General features: G+C 53.8%; 1 protein-coding gene across 2 annotated transcripts; it reads left to right on the top strand.

The window, feature by feature from the left end:
* The first annotated feature begins 205 nt into the window (after positions 1 to 205).
* Positions 206 to 15,178, top strand: BSDC1 (BSD domain containing 1). Of its 2 annotated transcripts, none has more exons than XM_073317985.1 (11): positions 206 to 246; positions 2,289 to 2,349; positions 3,916 to 4,032; positions 5,039 to 5,206; positions 5,741 to 5,795; positions 6,579 to 6,694; positions 7,743 to 7,811; positions 8,101 to 8,182; positions 8,970 to 9,530; positions 11,648 to 11,751; positions 12,852 to 15,178. In XM_073317985.1, the coding sequence occupies exons 1-11, from the start codon at positions 236 to 238 to the stop codon at positions 12,882 to 12,884; spliced, it is 1,377 nt and encodes a 458-aa protein (XP_073174086.1). In that variant the 5' UTR covers positions 206 to 235; the 3' UTR covers positions 12,885 to 15,178. The 2 variants fall into 2 exon arrangements, with proteins under 2 accessions (XP_073174086.1, XP_073174085.1); XM_073317984.1 differs by having other exon boundaries at positions 2,265 to 2,349.
* Positions 15,179 to 16,722: the final 1,544 nt, after the last annotated feature.

The following is a 16,722-nucleotide window of genomic DNA, read 5'->3' as shown; positions in this document are numbered from 1 at the left end:
AATATTGAGCGCGCGTGCGGAGCTGCCCGGCCGACGCTCGATCGCCCTCGACCCTCCGCAGCCACCGTACCCGTTACCGGCCCGAGCCCCGCGTGAACGAGCACGTGACGTTGCCGCTGGGCGGCGGCCCCCACGTGACCCGCCCACGCTGGGCGGTGGCTAAAAATAGCCCGCCCAGGAGGCGGGGCGTCTGGCGTCAAAGGTCAGTAAATAGTGGTGACGTCAGGCGTCCAAAATGGCGGAAGGGTGAGAGTAACGCAGAGCGGGGGGGCGGTGCCTTGGCGGTGGGGGAAGGGATCTGAGGGGGGGGCGCCCTTGTGTGGGAGGGGTGGGGGGCAGAGCGGGGTGGGAAGGGGTTGGTCTGTGCGGGGAAGGGAGTAGTGGGGGTAGGAAGGAGTCTGGTTATGTGAGGTTGGGAGGCAAAGGGGCTGGGAAGGGAGCTGGCTGGGGGGGCAGAGGGGGTTGGGTGGGAAGGGAGCGGGCTGGGGGGGGCAGAGGGGGTTGGGTGGGAAGGGAGCGGGCTGGGGGGGGCAGAGGGGGTTGGGTGGGAAGGGAGCGGGCTGGGGGGGGCAGAGGGGGTTGGGTGGGAAGGGAGCGGGCTGGGGGGGGCAGAGGGGGTTGGGTGGGAAGGGAGCGGGCTGGGGGGGCAGAGGGGGTTGGGTGGGAAGGGAGCGGGCTGGGGGGGCAGAGGGGGTTGGGTGGGAAGGGAGCGGGCTGGGGGGGGCAGAGGGGGTTGGGTGGGAAGGGAGCGGGCTGGGGGGGGCAGAGGGGGTTGGGTGGGAAGGGAGCGGGCTGGGGGGGGCAGAGGGGGTTGGGTGGGAAGGGAGCGGGCTGGGGGGGGCAGAGGGGGTTGGGTGGGAAGGGAGCGGGCTGGGGGGGGCAGAGGGGGTTGGGTGGGAAGGGAGCGGGCTGGGGGGGGCAGAGGGGGTTGGGTGGGAAGGGAGCGGGCTGGGGGGGGCAGAGGGGGTTGGGTGGGAAGGGAGCGGGCTGGGGGGGGCAGAGGGGGTTGGGTGGGAAGGGAGCGGGCTGGGGGGGGCAGAGGGGGTTGGGTGGGAAGGGAGCGGGCTGGGGGGGGCAGAGGGGGTTGGGTGGGAAGGGAGCGGGCTGGGGGGGGCAGAGGGGGTTGGGTGGGAAGGGAGCGGGCTGGGGGGGGCAGAGGGGGTTGGGTGGGAAGGGAGCGGGCTGGGGGGGGCAGAGGGGGTTGGGTGGGAAGGGAGCGGGCTGGGGGGGGCAGAGGGGGTTGGGTGGGAAGGGAGCGGGCTGGGGGGGGCAGAGGGGGTTGGGTGGGAAGGGAGCGGGCTGGGGGGGGCAGAGGGGGTTGGGTGGGAAGGGAGCGGGCTGGGGGGGGCAGAGGGGGTTGGGTGGGAAGGGAGCGGGCTGGGGGGGGCAGAGGGGGTTGGGTGGGAAGGGAGCGGGCTGGGGGGGGCAGAGGGGGTTGGGTGGGAAGGGAGCGGGCTGGGGGGGGCAGAGGGGGTTGGGTGGGAAGGGAGCGGGCTGGGGGGGGCAGAGGGGGTTGGGTGGGAAGGGAGCGGGCTGGGGGGGCAGAGGGGGTTGGGTGGGAAGGGAGCGGGCTGGGGGGGGCAGAGGGGGTTGGGTGGGAAGGGAGCGGGCTGGGGGGGGCAGAGGGGGTTGGGTGGGAAGGGAGCGGGCTGGGGGGGGCAGAGGGGGTTGGGTGGGAAGGGAGCGGGCTGGGGGGGGTGAGGGTAGGAGGGAATTTGGCTGTATAGAGGAAAGAGTGTTCTGGTGTGGCAGAAACCATGGGAGAAATGGAGAGTATGTCTTGTGATGGGGGTTGTTTCTCTCGGTTGGGAGCAGGAGAGGCTTAGAAACATGGTCTGGTTAAAATCCAACCAGTTTAAAAACCAGCCAGGTCTGCCTTTCTCACTGTTACTGACTCTCCCTGAGATGATTAAACTAAGGGGGACTGACCCCTCTAATTTCCCTGCTTCCTTTTGGGGTTGAGTTTATTCTGCGGGGCCGCAGAGATGGCTTAGTTCATACTGTGGGTCTCGTGCCACAGCCTGGGGTGCAATGTGTGGGCTGGAAATGCTGCAGGGGTGGTTTGCATTTAATTGCAACCCTTATGGATCTTAAACCTTTGAAAGGAGAGTTGCTGGGTAGGAGGGGTAGATTCTTTGAAGGCCCAAAGGGTTTGAACAGAGCAAAGCAGTGGCTGTAGCTTTTACACATGCTGGGGTATGTATGTATGTATGGTTTAATGGACTCCTTGGTGTGAATTTATAATGTGAAATTCACAATTTCAGCTTCATATGTTTGTCCTGTAACAGGGAAGATGGAGGCTGGTGGAGAAGCTGGTTGCAGCAAAGCTACCAGACTGTCAAAGAGAAGGTAGGAGGTTGCTTGTATGGAACAGGACAAGCTATTGCTTGAGGAAAGCTTGCATCTTCCCATAGAAAAACACAATAGTTTATTTGGATTTCTCAGTCTTCTTGTGGGTTCTTCTGTAACCCGAGCAAATCAGGCCCAGTAAGGAGCCTCTTATAGGGGTTTTCTGTTTTGCTGTGTAATCCTCTTCCCTATGGAAATTCTTCCTGATTTCTACATTGTTTTTTAAAGTAACCTATGGGACTGAGTCACTCTGTGAATGTCCTTTTCTCCCGCTGGATTGTAGCCTGGTGTTTGACATACGCTGGGCATTAGCCATGATGTGGGTATTATCATCTTCAATCTGCCTACATGCTCTCTGTTGCCTTCTAAAAATGCACTTAAGCAACTATGCAGTTCAGGGGTAAGGCAGCCGTATTGCAGTGCAGAACTTTATTCCGTCACTTATGATTAGTATAAAGTAAGCTGTGAAATGTTGGGTTGAGCCCCTGATAGCAGAGAGCGTGGCTACTCTGCAAAGTTATGAATTATCTAGTGGCACTTAACCTAAAATTTCCCTTCTTAACAATGTCGTGTGAGATGCCCTGTACTAGCCAGTTGCTGCAGTTCCCCCCAGAGCTGGCTGTGTTTGTTATGAGAGGCTTTGGGATCCTTTGGCCTGGAGAGTCCTGTGTTAATGTAAAATGTTATTCTAATAATTGTTCAGTTCATTACTTCTATGTTACCATCTACTCTTGGGGAAAATCTGTTTACTGGAAAGTTTTAACTTAGTCTTATCCAAACAGAAACCCTGTCCTCAGATGTTGAGCTGCGAAGAGTCACTTGAAAGCTTGAACTAGATTGTAGTTATAGATCTGCACTTTGGAAAGGCCTCCTGTTCTGGAGGCAGTGGGGAGAAGAATGCCCAGAGCATACTGCCCCCCACAGCAACTTGCAAAGGCATGAGACTGAGAAGTTCAGCTACACTATGATTGAAACTAGGCAACATGTGACTCATCCATATATTTGCAGCTTTCATTCAAAGGCTATTGAAACAATAATAAAGGAGCCAAGAAAAAGTGTGGTTTAAAAAAAAATAAAAATCCGATCGCTTTGCTATGTCTAAAGTTATCCCTGTAGATCTGTGCACTAGCGACAGCTTTTGTTAAGGCCCTGTCAGCACTACGGCATCGATCACCTCTAAACAGTCTGGAAACGTGATTACAGCACTGCTGTTAGAATGTGCGCTGGCGTGTCCATGACAACGAAGGAGCCAGGCTTTAGCCTAATTGTCTGCCAGGGTTAAAATGTGATTTTTTTTTTTTTCTATCTGCACTGGTAAGGAAGGAACATGTTGTAACGTGGTCTGGGCATAGTTGTGTTTCTCAGATGTGTTGTAAACATGATTATTTCTATGGCGTTGGTAGGGCCTCACCTGCGAGAGCCCTGTCATCTCCACATACAGAATAGTCCCTCGGGTTAGAGGCCTCTGTTGTTCCAGGGTTTGTGCTGTCTCAGATATTCCTAGGGTGAAGATGGACTTGTGTGAGAATCTGGGGTTGATATACTCTGTGTCCCTCTGTCTTGTAGTCCACGGAAGCATTGGAGTTCATGAAGCGGGACCTGACTGAGTTCACCCAGGTGGTGCAGTATGATACAGCATGCACCATTGCTGCCACGGCCAGCGTGGTCAAGGAGAAGCTGGTTGTAAGTAACAGCAGGCAAGCCACGACTCTGCCTCCTGCTCTCATTAGAGAGTAGAGCTGGCTGTCAAACAGGATTCTGGCAGTACACAGACTAATCCTTTCAGGAAATGCCTTTATAGCATGACCTGAAATCACATCGCTCTTGGACTTTGAATTTGAACTCCCTTCCCTAATGCAAAGTGTCTGTGATGACCCTAAGTGATTCCCTTGTTATGGCTGCCAGGACTGTTTGATGTCAGTGCCCCATTGACAGTTGTCAAGATCAGACAGGGGAAGGTGCATGCTGTGGCTCCCCGAAGGGCCAGCTTCTTCCTTTCCATTTGTGACTCTCAGGGCGGGGGGCCTTTTGGAGCCACAGGCCAGGTTTCTGCACAGTAATGGCAGATGTTGCAAGGGGAATCCTAATTTCCATTTGCTTGAGGCTGGGGAAGCTCTTAGCTGAGAGTGGGACTGTGTGATTAGGGGTGGGAGGAAGATAAGATACCTAGTTGGATCTGCATTTCCTGCTTGGAGACTGGGTGGAACTAATTTCTCTCCTACCCTCTTTGGTTCCCCATTCTCTTTGCTGTTGTGAGGCTTGGAATCAGCTTCACCCTCTGCATACCTGTGCCACCAGGTGAGGCACAGAATGTTCTGCCTAGGTGTCAGGATAAGCCTGGAGATGGGTTCCCTTTTCCCAGACCCAAAGGAGACCTTTGCCCTGCACAGCTGTTACCATGACAGCACAGCTCCCTATCCTCTCCCCAAACCAGCCACTCTTACCTGCCCCCCACCCCACAGCTCAGGCTAGTTCCCTGCCTATCTGTTGCCATCACCCTGACTAACCACCTACCCCGTCCCCCTGCTCATCTCAGGTCAGCCTGGACTGCACAATCCCCCGCTACCACCCTTTAAGAAGAGAATTGTCCCTCTTTAAAGGGACACTGACACTGGAAAAGACCACATGGGACTGTCTGCAGTTCAGGCACCATTGTTTAGATCATTCCCTTGTCTTTCTCTTTGCAAAGACGGAAGGCTCCTCGGGCACGACTGAGAAGGTGAAGAAAGGACTCGCTGACTTCCTGGGTGTCATCTCAGACACGTTCGCTCCTTCGCCAGATAAGACCATCGACTGCGATGTTATAACGCTGATGGCAACACCCTCTGGTACTACAGAACCGTACGACAGCACCAAGGTATGTGCTGAGCAGTGTTCCCTTTGGTTTTTCCCCTGCGTGTGTGGAATGAATTTTGTTATGTGCACCAATATGGAGATGATGTGTGACATGTCACTTTCATATTGGTGCATATAACAAAATTCATGTGGCAGTGGCTCAGGGTTGGGGCAGAGGGTTTGGGGGTGAGGGCTCTGGCTGGGGGTGCGGGGTTTGGGGTGCAGGCTGCCCCAGGGCTACGACAGGGAGAGGTGCCTCCCCCCGTCCCAGCTCTCTGCCCCCACAGCAGCACCTGGGCTGTGGGGAAGAGGTGCCACTCCCCGCCGTGGCAGCTCCGGGGCTGTGGAGCTGCAGCCTGCGTGGCGTTTAATAGGCTGCTGCTCGGCCGTGCAGCTTAGAGGGAACTTAGGTGCCGAATGCCCCTCACTGCCTGCTGGGTGGGAAACGCCTTAGCTCCCACCAGGGATTTATGTGACAGACCCCCTTCGTCACTGGGCTCAGCTGCTGCCCCTCATGCTAATGGCTGTCCCTTCCCGTATGTGTTGTCTCTTGCAGGCTCGTCTCTACACCCTGCAGTCAGACCCAGCAACCTACTGCAACGAACCGGATGGTAAGCTGAGATGGGCGGGAGGGGGAGACATTGAGGTGTTTGCGTGTGTGCTGGTGGTTGGTGGGTCTCAGGGTTGGGTTCCCAGTAGACGAGTGCCCTCGTGACCGACCGCCACCACAGCTGGTTTCATGGGCTGCTTGTTGGCAAAGAGGCCATGTCAACTGAGTTAACTTCGCAGCCTGTGAGTTGACCCTGCCCAGGTGTGGCTGAGGCTCCATGCCCTGCGCTATGTGGGAACCTGCAGAGCTGCTGCCTGATTAACCTGTTCTGGGATTTTGGAGCTGGGAATCCAGCAACTGACAGTGTGCCAAAGAGTGAATGCTGACTCTCGGTTCCAGTAGACGCACATGGGAAGGGCAAGGCAGAGCAAGTGGTGTGTCTGAGATGGGGTGGGGAGTGGGTGGGCATGGATGCAACCCCTCCCCCCCCCCCACACCTACCCAATGTGCAGTTATAAAGGGATATTCTCAAGGACACTTCTAGCTCCTCTCAGTCCCCTGCTTCCTCATTGTGACCCTGCCTCTTGTGGGTGGGGGCTGGCTGTGGATCCCATCAGTGTTTCTCCATGAGTATGCACCTCGGGCTGCTTAGCCAGTGAAGTGTGCTTCCTGCTCACTTCCTTAGGACTCAGGTTGTTGCCCTTGTGATGCCCCTTGCTGTCTTACCCTGGCCCCTTCACTCCAGTGGCCTGATCGCACCAGATAGCATGTTTCCCCTTAACTCCCTGTGTTTCTGTCCCTGTCTCATTTGTTCCAAGGACCTCTCTCTGCTTCCCCCATGCAGGCCCCATTGAGCTCTTTGAGTCCTGGCTCTCGCAGTTTAACCTAGAGGAGAAGAAAGGGGAGATCTCGGAGCTGCTGGTGACCAGCCCCTCCATCCGGGCTCTCTACACCAAGATGGTGAGGTGCAGCCTGGCTCCTGCACTCTCTCATGGTTGGGCAGGCTCAGACCTTCCTGAAGCCTCCAGTGTGGGGGAGTCAGGGGAGATATGAGTAGGAAACTGTACTCCTTGGGCTCCAGGGCCTGGGATGGAGGGAAATGGCAGCATGCTTTAGCCAAGCAGGGTGGCCTGTGCAACTTCGCTGCCAAGTAGCTCATTGGGCTCTTCTTCTCTGCCTGTGGACTGCAGTATCGCAGGTCCGGAGCCAGTTGTCATATGCTGCTCTGGAGCTGTCTGGCCTCTGTCTGTCTGAGCATCTTGGTGAATCCTTGTGTAATGAGTCTCCAGCAGATGTTTGACAGCAAGTCATCTGCATTCTGAAAACGCAGGTTGCTTACGTAGGGCACAGTCTGTCCCAGGAGTGGTTGGAGCCAGGGGCGTATGGGCACTGTGGCCAAGTCATGAGGAGGTTGAATGAGCAGAGGGAAATCAGTGCTGTCTAGTGGTTAGGGCAGGCAATTGCGAGTTTGGATGCCTGGGTTCTATTCTCTGTAAACTGGTTAAGCTGCCCCACCTCTGAACAGAGTGATAGTCAGTCCAGGGAGATCAAACAGTTGCTGATGTTGGTAGATTGGCAGCTCTTGCCTGAAGTGACCTAGAGTGGTGCCCGGTGATCTAAAATAAGAGATTTTGGGTATTGTCTTATCAGGAAGATGGGATTGGGATATGCAGAGCAAGGACCTGTGGGTGGGAGCAGTGGCCTAGTGTGGGAGACCTGGGTTTCCCTGCTGTTCTCTCCCCAGGTCTGCAGGGCTGGGAGCGTTGAGGTGGTGCAGGTGGCCTGTCATAGGTGGAAGGGCTGCTCACTCGTGACCCCTTTACTGTGTCTGCTTTATCAGTCAGTGGGTTCCAGTGGGAGCCCCATGGAGTTGTTCTCTGCCAGAAGGATAAAGGGTTTGCAGCAAGAAGGCAGAGGAACCCCAAGGGGAGTGAGGTCAGAGACTGCAGCGTTCCCAGGCTCTCCTTACTGAATTCTTCCCTCTCTTCTTTCCTTCCAATGGTCCCAGGTCCCAGTGGCTGTTTCCCATTCCGAATTCTGGCAGCGCTACTTCTATAAAGTCCATCACCTGGAGCAGGTGAGTTCCAGCGGAGGGAGGTCTACCCTGCAAGGAAGCTAAAGTGGGGGGTGCAGTTTGGTGAGGAACTGTGCAAAGGGGCTGTTACTCAACATGCACCCTCCGATCAGAGGGAGGGTTGCTAGCCCCTGAACAGCAGCAGAGAACTGGGCTCCCTTCCCCAAGTCTCTGCCATTAGTGACAATGCTGTAGGGAACTTGCAGGGGTTGGAGCTCTGCACACCAGGGCCGGGATCTGGGAGGAGATGGTGTGCGCACAGCTCCTGACTGCAGCTGCGAATTCCCCACAGGAGGAGGTTCGGAGGGAAGCTCTGAAGCAGAGGGCGGAGCAAAGCGTGCATCACGAGGAGCCAGGCTGGGAAGAGGAAGAGGGTAAGTCAGATGGCCGGGAAGCCAAGAGAGAGCTTCTGAGACCCATGGTGGATCTGGGAAGAGAAAGGGTGCTGTAGAATGGTTCCTGCTAATTGTCATGAAACCAGTTCCCCAATCCAGCTGCACCACCCTCCCCCGCCCCGCCATGGGCTGTGTCTGTATTCGGCTTTGTGGCCCAAAATAGCCCACTGCCGCTATCGGCTGCACCATGCTAATGCCGGTGGGAGCCCTAGCACGGGCAAGGTGAATGCTCCTGGCACCAAAGTGCTGTTTAGACTTGCTCTGAACAGGTTTGGAGGGAAGGCTGGTTAAAACGCGGGGGCTGCCTACTTTATAGGACTGACTCCTGCCACAGTAGTTTGAGTGCTTCCCAAACCTGGATGGTTTGATCCTCTCAGGTCCCCTGTGGGATCATCCCCATGTTACAGTTAGGGAAGCCAAGGCACAGAGAGATGAAGTGACATGCCCAGGGTCACACTGGAAGTTTTGGGATGGAGCTGGGCATTGAGGACTATCTCCTGTGTGCGTTAGCTCCAAGCTGGGCCTGCTGCTCTGGGGTGCTGCCTGGACCAGAGCACCCACTGGCAGGAAATATGTGGCAGGGAGGCTTAGCGGGGCCTATTCCCAGAATGGGTAGGGGGAACGAGCAGACTGTGGTGCTGATGCTGCTCCCAGCAGTGGCTGTGTTTGGGAAGGGAGGTGCCCCTTATCAGCAGTTGTTCTCTGCTCATTTGTACTTCATACAGAGGTGCTGAAATCTTTTTCCATTCCCCCCCCCCCCCCACAGAGGAATTTTTGGGGATGTCGCCCCTACCTTGTGTGAATTTGAAATCTCCAGAAGAGGGAAAGCAAACAACATCTGTCCCTGCAGCAGCTGCTCCCCTGACCCTGGAGGGAAGTCTCATCCCCAGCATAAAGGAGCCAGCAGAGGAAAGCTGGTCTGGTCTTGCTGCAGTCCCAGCCCCGGCCCAGGTGACCCCGTCTGAGAGCAGCGAGAGTGTCTCCCTTGTGACTCAGATTGCAAACCCTGCCTCTGTGCCTGATGCACGGTTACAGACTGGAGCTCAGCTGTCTGGGGCCAGGGACCTCTCCCAAAGGTTACTGGAAGCTACTTCTGAAGAGCAGGGCTCCCAGCCAAAGCCAGCAGAGTCTGCACATCCTCCTACAACCACTCAGAAGCTGGCAGTATCTTCAGAGCAACTGGGCTCTGTGGGGCTCAAGGAACAGGCAGAGAGCAAGCCAACGGGCCAGATAGAGACTCTGAAAGAGGACGGGCTGACAGATTTACGAGTCTTTGAGCTGAACTCAGACAGCGGGAAATCCACTCCCTCCAACAATGGGAAGAAAGGTGGGTAACTGCTGTCAGCACTGAGCCATCACCGGGGACCCTGCCCTAGGGAGCGAAGTTCTCAGGGGAACGGTGCCTGATTTATAATGGACACGCTTTATTGCTCTGTGTCCTGGGTTCAGCCGAAATGAGCCTTGAACTGTGACTCGTGGGTGAATAGCTTGTGAGCTGGAGAGTGTGCTGAACTGGTGAGCTGTCTGATGATCCCACGTTGGGAGCCTTTGATTATTCGTGTTCCATGTGTTGCTGACATCGCCAACCCCCGAGCTACACCCATCTACCCATGTATGCCCACACAGGCAGATCTTGAAGTGGTGCAAGTTCTAGAGCAGCCAAGTAAATGATTTCTGCGTCAGTCCTGAACAAACCTTTCCCAGCTCGCTGCCCAAGGCATACCGAGGGGCGAATATGGATTCTCTGGCTTTTTAGGGACTGCAGGGAGCTCCGGGAGGGAGAAGGGTGTGCTGGATCTGACCCTTCAGTGTGATGAATGGTGGCGAGCTGGATTGCCTCGCTTCTCATTTAGAATCTGTAATATACAATTTTGCCACCTGGGGGCGTCAAACTTTGCAACTCAAGTTATTGACAATCTGTGGTCAGGGTGGCCTGGGATCGTGGTGTAGCTGTGGCTTGTTCATCTCGTTCTGAAAGCCTTAACTCTGCTTATCTCTTTGAGGCCCCTAAAAAGCCAGAGTGCAGGGTCTGGGGCGTCAACAGTTAATGATGGTGAGATTCCACCATCAAACCCTTAACTTGGGGAGAAAGGGAAGAGTCTTGGCAGCAAGCCAGACACAGGCATGGGGTATGAACACCGCCCTGAAGTGAGCTGCATGTCCCCTGACTGTGTTGGCCTGGCCCTAAAGGTACTGGTGCCGCTGGAAATACCTCTGAGCGACAGGCAGCAGGACCTGGGAAGGAGGCTTAGTATGTTAGATGTGGATTTATACTGGGGAAGGGAGTCCAATTAGAAGAAGAAATCTGAGTTTCCCGACAGGATACAGTAGGGCACCCTCTTCCCCTCCTTGCCACCCTTGGGGCTACAGAATGCCAGGATGGTGGCAGGTACTTGGTGATGTGAAATTCTTCCTTCCTGAGAGGCCCCATCAGTAACCTGGCCTCTGGTCAACTGGGAGCACCCCTCTCGGCCCAGAGTGTATGGGGGAGAGGGGATGTTAGCTGGGTCATGGTAATGCTGAATGCTGGTGTAGCTCTTGTCCCCTCTTACCTGCTGCATTTGCTCTGTGACTTGTCTGGGAGTAGGCCTGGGTAGAGCTCCCCTTCGCTCTCGCCCCCAGCAAACAGAAGTGACTCCGGACACAGCGGAAGTCCGGGTCCGGTTCAGCCCAGACCTACTCCCTACCCTCCTCCACCTGCCAGTAGTGAGCTCAGGACACATCGCGGGAGGGCATGGCAGATTTCCCCATCCTGCTCATCTGGCTTCTTGTCTGCCTCGTAACGTCCTTGTTGGCATCTCACTGATGGGTCAGAAATCCATGCACACAAATGCTCGTGGAGTGTGTCCTCAGCATGCACATACTTTGAAGAGGCTCCACCTGGAGACCCTGAGCACTGTCGGTATCATCTGGAAGTTTGCAAAGACTTGGTCGTGCTCTTTTATCTCAGGTCCCTGATAGTTAGCGGTTAGTCAAGCCTGGAGGTAGGTGGCCTTGGCATACCTCAATCTTGCTGATACTGTGGCTAGGTTGAGTTGGATTCTGTGTTACTTTGCACATGCCCTGTGGCATGAGCCAAGTCTTCAGCTCTCGGAACACCTAAGCCAGGAGACCTTGTCTGTTTAGTGGAGTCTGGGGTGAGCTGCTTCGGGGACCCTGCTTTGCTGTTACTAACAGCTCGCTGTGGAATAGCAAGGCCAGAGGAGGGGAGAGGCCTTTTCGCTAATCCCAAACCTTGGGCCCCCAAAGCTGGGGCGGTGAGCTGGCAGGAGCCAAGTGGGGTGATCTTGGGCTGATGAAATCTGTTTCACTCTAAAGAGCCAGGGACCCTGATGTAAAATATTTGAGAAACACAGTGCATCATCAGGTCCCACCAAAGCCTTTCACGTTCCCATTTGCTCTTTGCCTTCTAGAGGGCTTAACCTCAGTGTCCTGTAATTTCAGGCTCCAGCACCGATATCAGCGAGGACTGGGAGAAAGACTTTGATTTGGACATGACAGAAGAAGAAGTGCAGCTGGCACTCTCGAAGGTGGAGGTGTCCGGGGAGGTAAGAGACACGGCGAGCTGGGCATGGCAGCGCTAACTTAGCAGAAGGTCCCTCCCAGGACAGACTCCACCATGCACTGTTGTTTTCAGTGGCTTCTCATTGCACCTGTGCATGAGCACAACCACTGTTGGGAGCTTCCGGCCTGGGTCAGCCGCCAACTCCTGGCATGGAGCTGAGTGGAGAGTGATCCAGCGTGTTGGAACTAAGGGGAAATTCCTGGGCTCCAGAACAACCCCCATCCTCTCTGCAGACAGCAAGGCAGTGTAGCACAATGTGCTTTAGAGAGATACGGGGTTTGCTGCTTTCCTTGCCTCTCCTCACAAAGAGATGCTGGGCTGGGCAGCCAGCTAGCAGCTGAATAACCAGAATTCTTCGCTCTCCAGCAGTGGGGACCCAGGGCACAATAGAACAGCCTTGCAGGAGCCAGATGTGGATCTGGGCTCTTGCCTACAAAAGTCATGGAGGGACTAGCTAGAGAGAGGGAGGGGATTAACCCTTTAAACCAGGGCTTTGGAGCTCTGCACTGGCTCCGCTCCAGGCAAAAACCTGCAGCTTCACTGCTCCGGAGCTGCTCTGCACTCCAGCTCTGGGCTCCACTCCAAAGCCCTGCTTTAAACACTACTGGGACAGTTACTGAGAAAGGAACACTTGTTTCCCAGAAAGTGAAACTGGAGCAATCAGGGTGTGTTCTGTGTCTGCCAGGCTTTGCACTGACTTGGTTGCCTTGTCTGGCCACTAAGGGCTAGTCCTACGTTACCGTGCTACATCAGCGCAGCTGCAGCGCGTCTGGTGAAGATGCCCTTTGCCGACAGGAGAGCGCATTCACATCAGCATGATGACTCAGCTTCCGCCTCTTGCTGAGGTGATGTCGGCGGGAGAGCGTCTCCCACCAACATAGCACTGGTGTAGACAGCGCTTAGTTCACTGTAACTTGTGTTGCTCCGGGGGGTGGCTCTTTCACACCCGAGTGACATAAGTTACAATGACTTCAGTGGTAGTGTAGACAAACTCTAAGTGTCCAGTGCTACCGAAAGCACCTGGAGGCAGATGGCTGGTGTATTATCTAAACCGACTGATAGATGTCTCTCTCCTGTTTACAGCTGGAAGATGAAGAGTGGGAGGACTGGGAATAAGGCGATTGCTTCCTCTGTGTGTGTCACAGGCTCATTCCCACCATCCAATGTGAATTAAATCACAGATCGACTATTCCTTTCATGTGTAACTGTGCTGGGGTTTTTGGTTCCAGGCTGGAGGAGTTCCATCCCTGCTAAATCCTAGGGGTAGCTCAAACTCATGACCCATTCAGATGCCGGAAGAGGTGGTAGCGGGTGTTACACTAATACGCATAGGGGTACTAGGGAGGGGGGTGCATCTTCTCACTAGGTCCTAAAGACCAGCAGGGTTGAAACTGCCTGCCCAGATTGAGGCCTGGGGTGGGTGGCAGGTCAGGTGGGGCCCTGGGATCGAACCGGGCAGAACACCTGGCAGGACTGGTCTGCATTGGCAGGATGTCAGTTTGCTGACTCTACTTGTGTGTGAAGATAACCTACAATACAGCAGTTTAGAAGGCTCCTCAGTGCGAATTGTTCCTGTTCGCTCATTACTTCAGACTCCAGGCCAGACTAACTCTGAGAGCGACCCCCGAAGTGGGACTGACCAGAGGCTGGCGATGCAGCACTGGAAGCCCCTTCGTATTGCTACACTTACCACTGTGAGGAACGGCAGTTGACTGGAGGCTTTGATCTAGAGCCAGGCTTCTCTAGAGGGGAACTATATGTTGCCCTGCCTCTTCCTGAACCATAGCCTGGCCTGTTGTCTTAGAAGCTGCTACAGAAATCCCAGCACTTCCTTCTGTTTCCTTGGGATGCAGCTTTTCAGTTAGAAACCCAAACTCCCAGCTGCGGGAGCAACAGCCTGCCTCCGAAGGGAGTCGTGTCACCCTCCCCTGCTTTGCTATCTGCACTTCCTCTCTCTGCTCTGCTGGGCGATGAGCACTTTTAATTGTCGTCCTTAATTCCTCAGGCAATGTCCTGATGCTTGTAGTTTTCTCCTGAATGGGCTTTTCTGAGCAGGCAGTGGACCTGGGTCAGACCCAGGTCAGAACTGCCCCATCTCTGTGCACCAGCCACCCGGCTTGGTCACTTAAAAGACCCAATGTAGGTACGGTGGCCACCACTTAAACATTAGCCTTTGCCAGCAGGTCCCACCACTCTTTGCTGTTCTATGTAAAGCGGGAGGCAAAAGCATCTTGCACAACAGATGCTACCTGGTGGCAGGGGCTGGTCACTGTAGCCATTGACTTTGCTGCTTGAATCCCCCTCCTGAAATCCACCCCTCCCTTCCGCCTCCTTGGCAGGACCTGCCTGTCCCCCACGCACTCCAAACATTGCTAAATCATCTCTGCTTCTGTTCAGCTGAGCCCCCTGCAAGGCTCTGACTCTTTCTCCCACCCCTGTTGACTGCTGTAGACCCCCTTTTGGTCTGTCATCTCTGTCCATTGGGGGGGTGTTCCCTTCTCTCTTTGTCCTTCTGATCTGTCACAAAATGCTGCTCCCCAGTGGATGTCACCAGTACACAGTTATCTTAAAGGGACAGCATCTACCCCACTGTCTCTGGCCTTCAAACTATTGGTTTTATCCATGGTTTCTTTAGATCATTCTGCTTCTTTAAGGGCCAATTCACTGGGGCTGTGGGTTTCCCTATATTTTTAGACGGCACTAGCCTTCTGGGGTCTTGGAGTGTTAATTTTCTTATGGGGAGATTCTCCAGTGGCAGCAGCAGCCCATGTAGGTGTATCGAAGGTGGCTGTGTCATCCAGATCCCTGTCTGAGAGCCTGTCTGTGCCACAAAGCCCACCAGGTCCAGGGACCAACCTACAGCATGGCTCCAGCTTGTCATTGTAGAATTGATCAACAGGGTCTCTAAGCCATGCTACTGCCTAGCTCTGTCCTAGCAACGCAGGTAAAGTGCAGTTAGGTCCCCTCTATACTGAGATGGAGCTAAGTCAGGAGACATCCCTGTCGTAACTAGGTCCCCCAGTATGGCTGGGCCCTTTGCCAGGAGACTGGTGGCTCTCTGGAAGTATCTGAGACCATGTCATTTTCTTGGTGCTGCACCAAGCAAGGACCCCTTGTATATACTCCTGTCCCATTTAAGGGTGTGGTTCCTGGCTGGAAGCTCATGTCCCAAGGTTGAAGCTGGGAGAAAGCGCGGAGCTTGCCTTTCTCTTTGTAACTCTTTCGTTAGTTAATTAACCTCTTGGTTATTTGTGCAATATTCTCTATTTTAAATTATACTGCATCTCCTGGGAGCATTTTATAGCTGGGGCAAAAGAAAGATTCTAACAGCTGTTAGTTTTGTAATGACAACTTTCTCCTGAACCTTTTACAGACTTGCAGTTAACAGAAATTAAAGGAATTCTACAGAATCAGCTGCCTGCGTTGGGTTGTCTTTATTTCCACCACCTACAGGGCCATGTGTCGCCATCCTTCTGAAATGGGTCTGGGTGTGGTTTGCTGCCCAGTAGCAGCCCCTGCTTTGGGCATGAGTTTAGTTTCGGGGCAGGCTGGACAGTCCATTCAGAGCAATTTTCCAGTTTGTCAAGGTTGTTTTTAATTGTGAGTAGACGACATACACTTTCCTTCGTCCTTCTCTTGCTCCTAAAGTATTTAAAGAACCTCTTTTCTCATTGCCTGTTATGTCCCTTGCTTAGTGCAACTCATTCTGTGCCTTAGCCTTTCTGAATTTGTCCCTACATGCTTGTGCTATTGTTTTGGACTCCTCCTTAGCAATTTGTCTGTTTCCAATTTTTATAGGATTCCTTTTTGATTTTCAGGTCATGAGTTCCTTTGGGAGCCATATTGGCCTCTTACTATTCTTCCTATCTTTCCTTCGCATCAAGAGAGGTTGCAGTTGTGTCTTTAATATTGTCTCTGTGAGAAACTGCCAGCTCCCCTAAACTCCTTTTTCCCTTAGATTGTCTACCTACCAGTTCTCTGAGTTTGTTAATCAGATTTGTTACCAAGTCTTCCCTGTCAGTCAGAATCAAGTCTAAATTGGCTCTCCCCTTGGTTACTTCCTCCACTTTCTGAAAGTGTGTGGTCCGCCCAACCACATCCAAGAACTTACTGGAAATTTTGTTTTGCCATGTTACTTTTCCAACATATGCCTGGGTAGTTAGTTTCCTGTTACTGCCAGGTCTTGTGTTTTGGATATTTCTGTGACTTGACTTATCCACCCCCCTCCTCCTGTTTTGGTGGTCTATAGTAGACCCCTACCATGACATTCCTATTGTTTGCCCCTTTTATCTTTACCCAGAGACTCTCAACTGGTCTGCCTCTCACCTCCTCCTGGACCTTAGAACAAGTGTGTATATAATGCCATACTGCCTTTCTCCTGCCTGCCCTTTCGGAACAAGTTGTACCCCTCTATACCATTATTCCAGTCATGACACTTATCCCACCAAGTCTCTATGATGGCAATTAAGTGATAATTTAGCTTCCAGTTCCTCCTGTTGATTCCACTTACTCCTTTTGTTTGTATATAGATGACTACGATCAGCAGATTTTTTTTCCCACTGATTTCCCTCTTGTTGCTCCTAAGACCCTATGTAAATTTACATGTCTTCCCCCAGCATGGAGGAGCCAACTTCTCTGCTTACTCTCTCCTCTCAGTTCGGGTGTTCTCTGGAGGTGCCATCACTAGAGATAACTTGGGAAGGTGGCCAGACGCTATCCCATGTTTCCCCACTTCAGCAAGGTGCCCAGCTACAAAGGAAACAGCACAAACACTGTTAGGTTTCTTCAGACCATTCCGTTTGTTTGAATGAGTAAAATCCCTAATGAAGGTGTGAGATGGAACAACCTCCCAATCGTCCCCTGCAGACCAGCCATCCTCTGCATAAGGCACAGGGAGGAAGAGAGGTGGGGGGGTGTGTATTTAAGGATAGACTGGAAACCAAGCGTAACATTA

This window comes from Lepidochelys kempii, chromosome 19, assembly GCF_965140265.1.
Source record: "Lepidochelys kempii isolate rLepKem1 chromosome 19, rLepKem1.hap2, whole genome shotgun sequence".
In the NCBI taxonomy this organism is placed as follows: Eukaryota; Metazoa; Chordata; order Testudines; family Cheloniidae; genus Lepidochelys; species Lepidochelys kempii.
The sequence above is the reverse complement of the archived record's forward strand: the minus strand, read 5'-3'. Positions and strand labels throughout refer to the sequence as shown.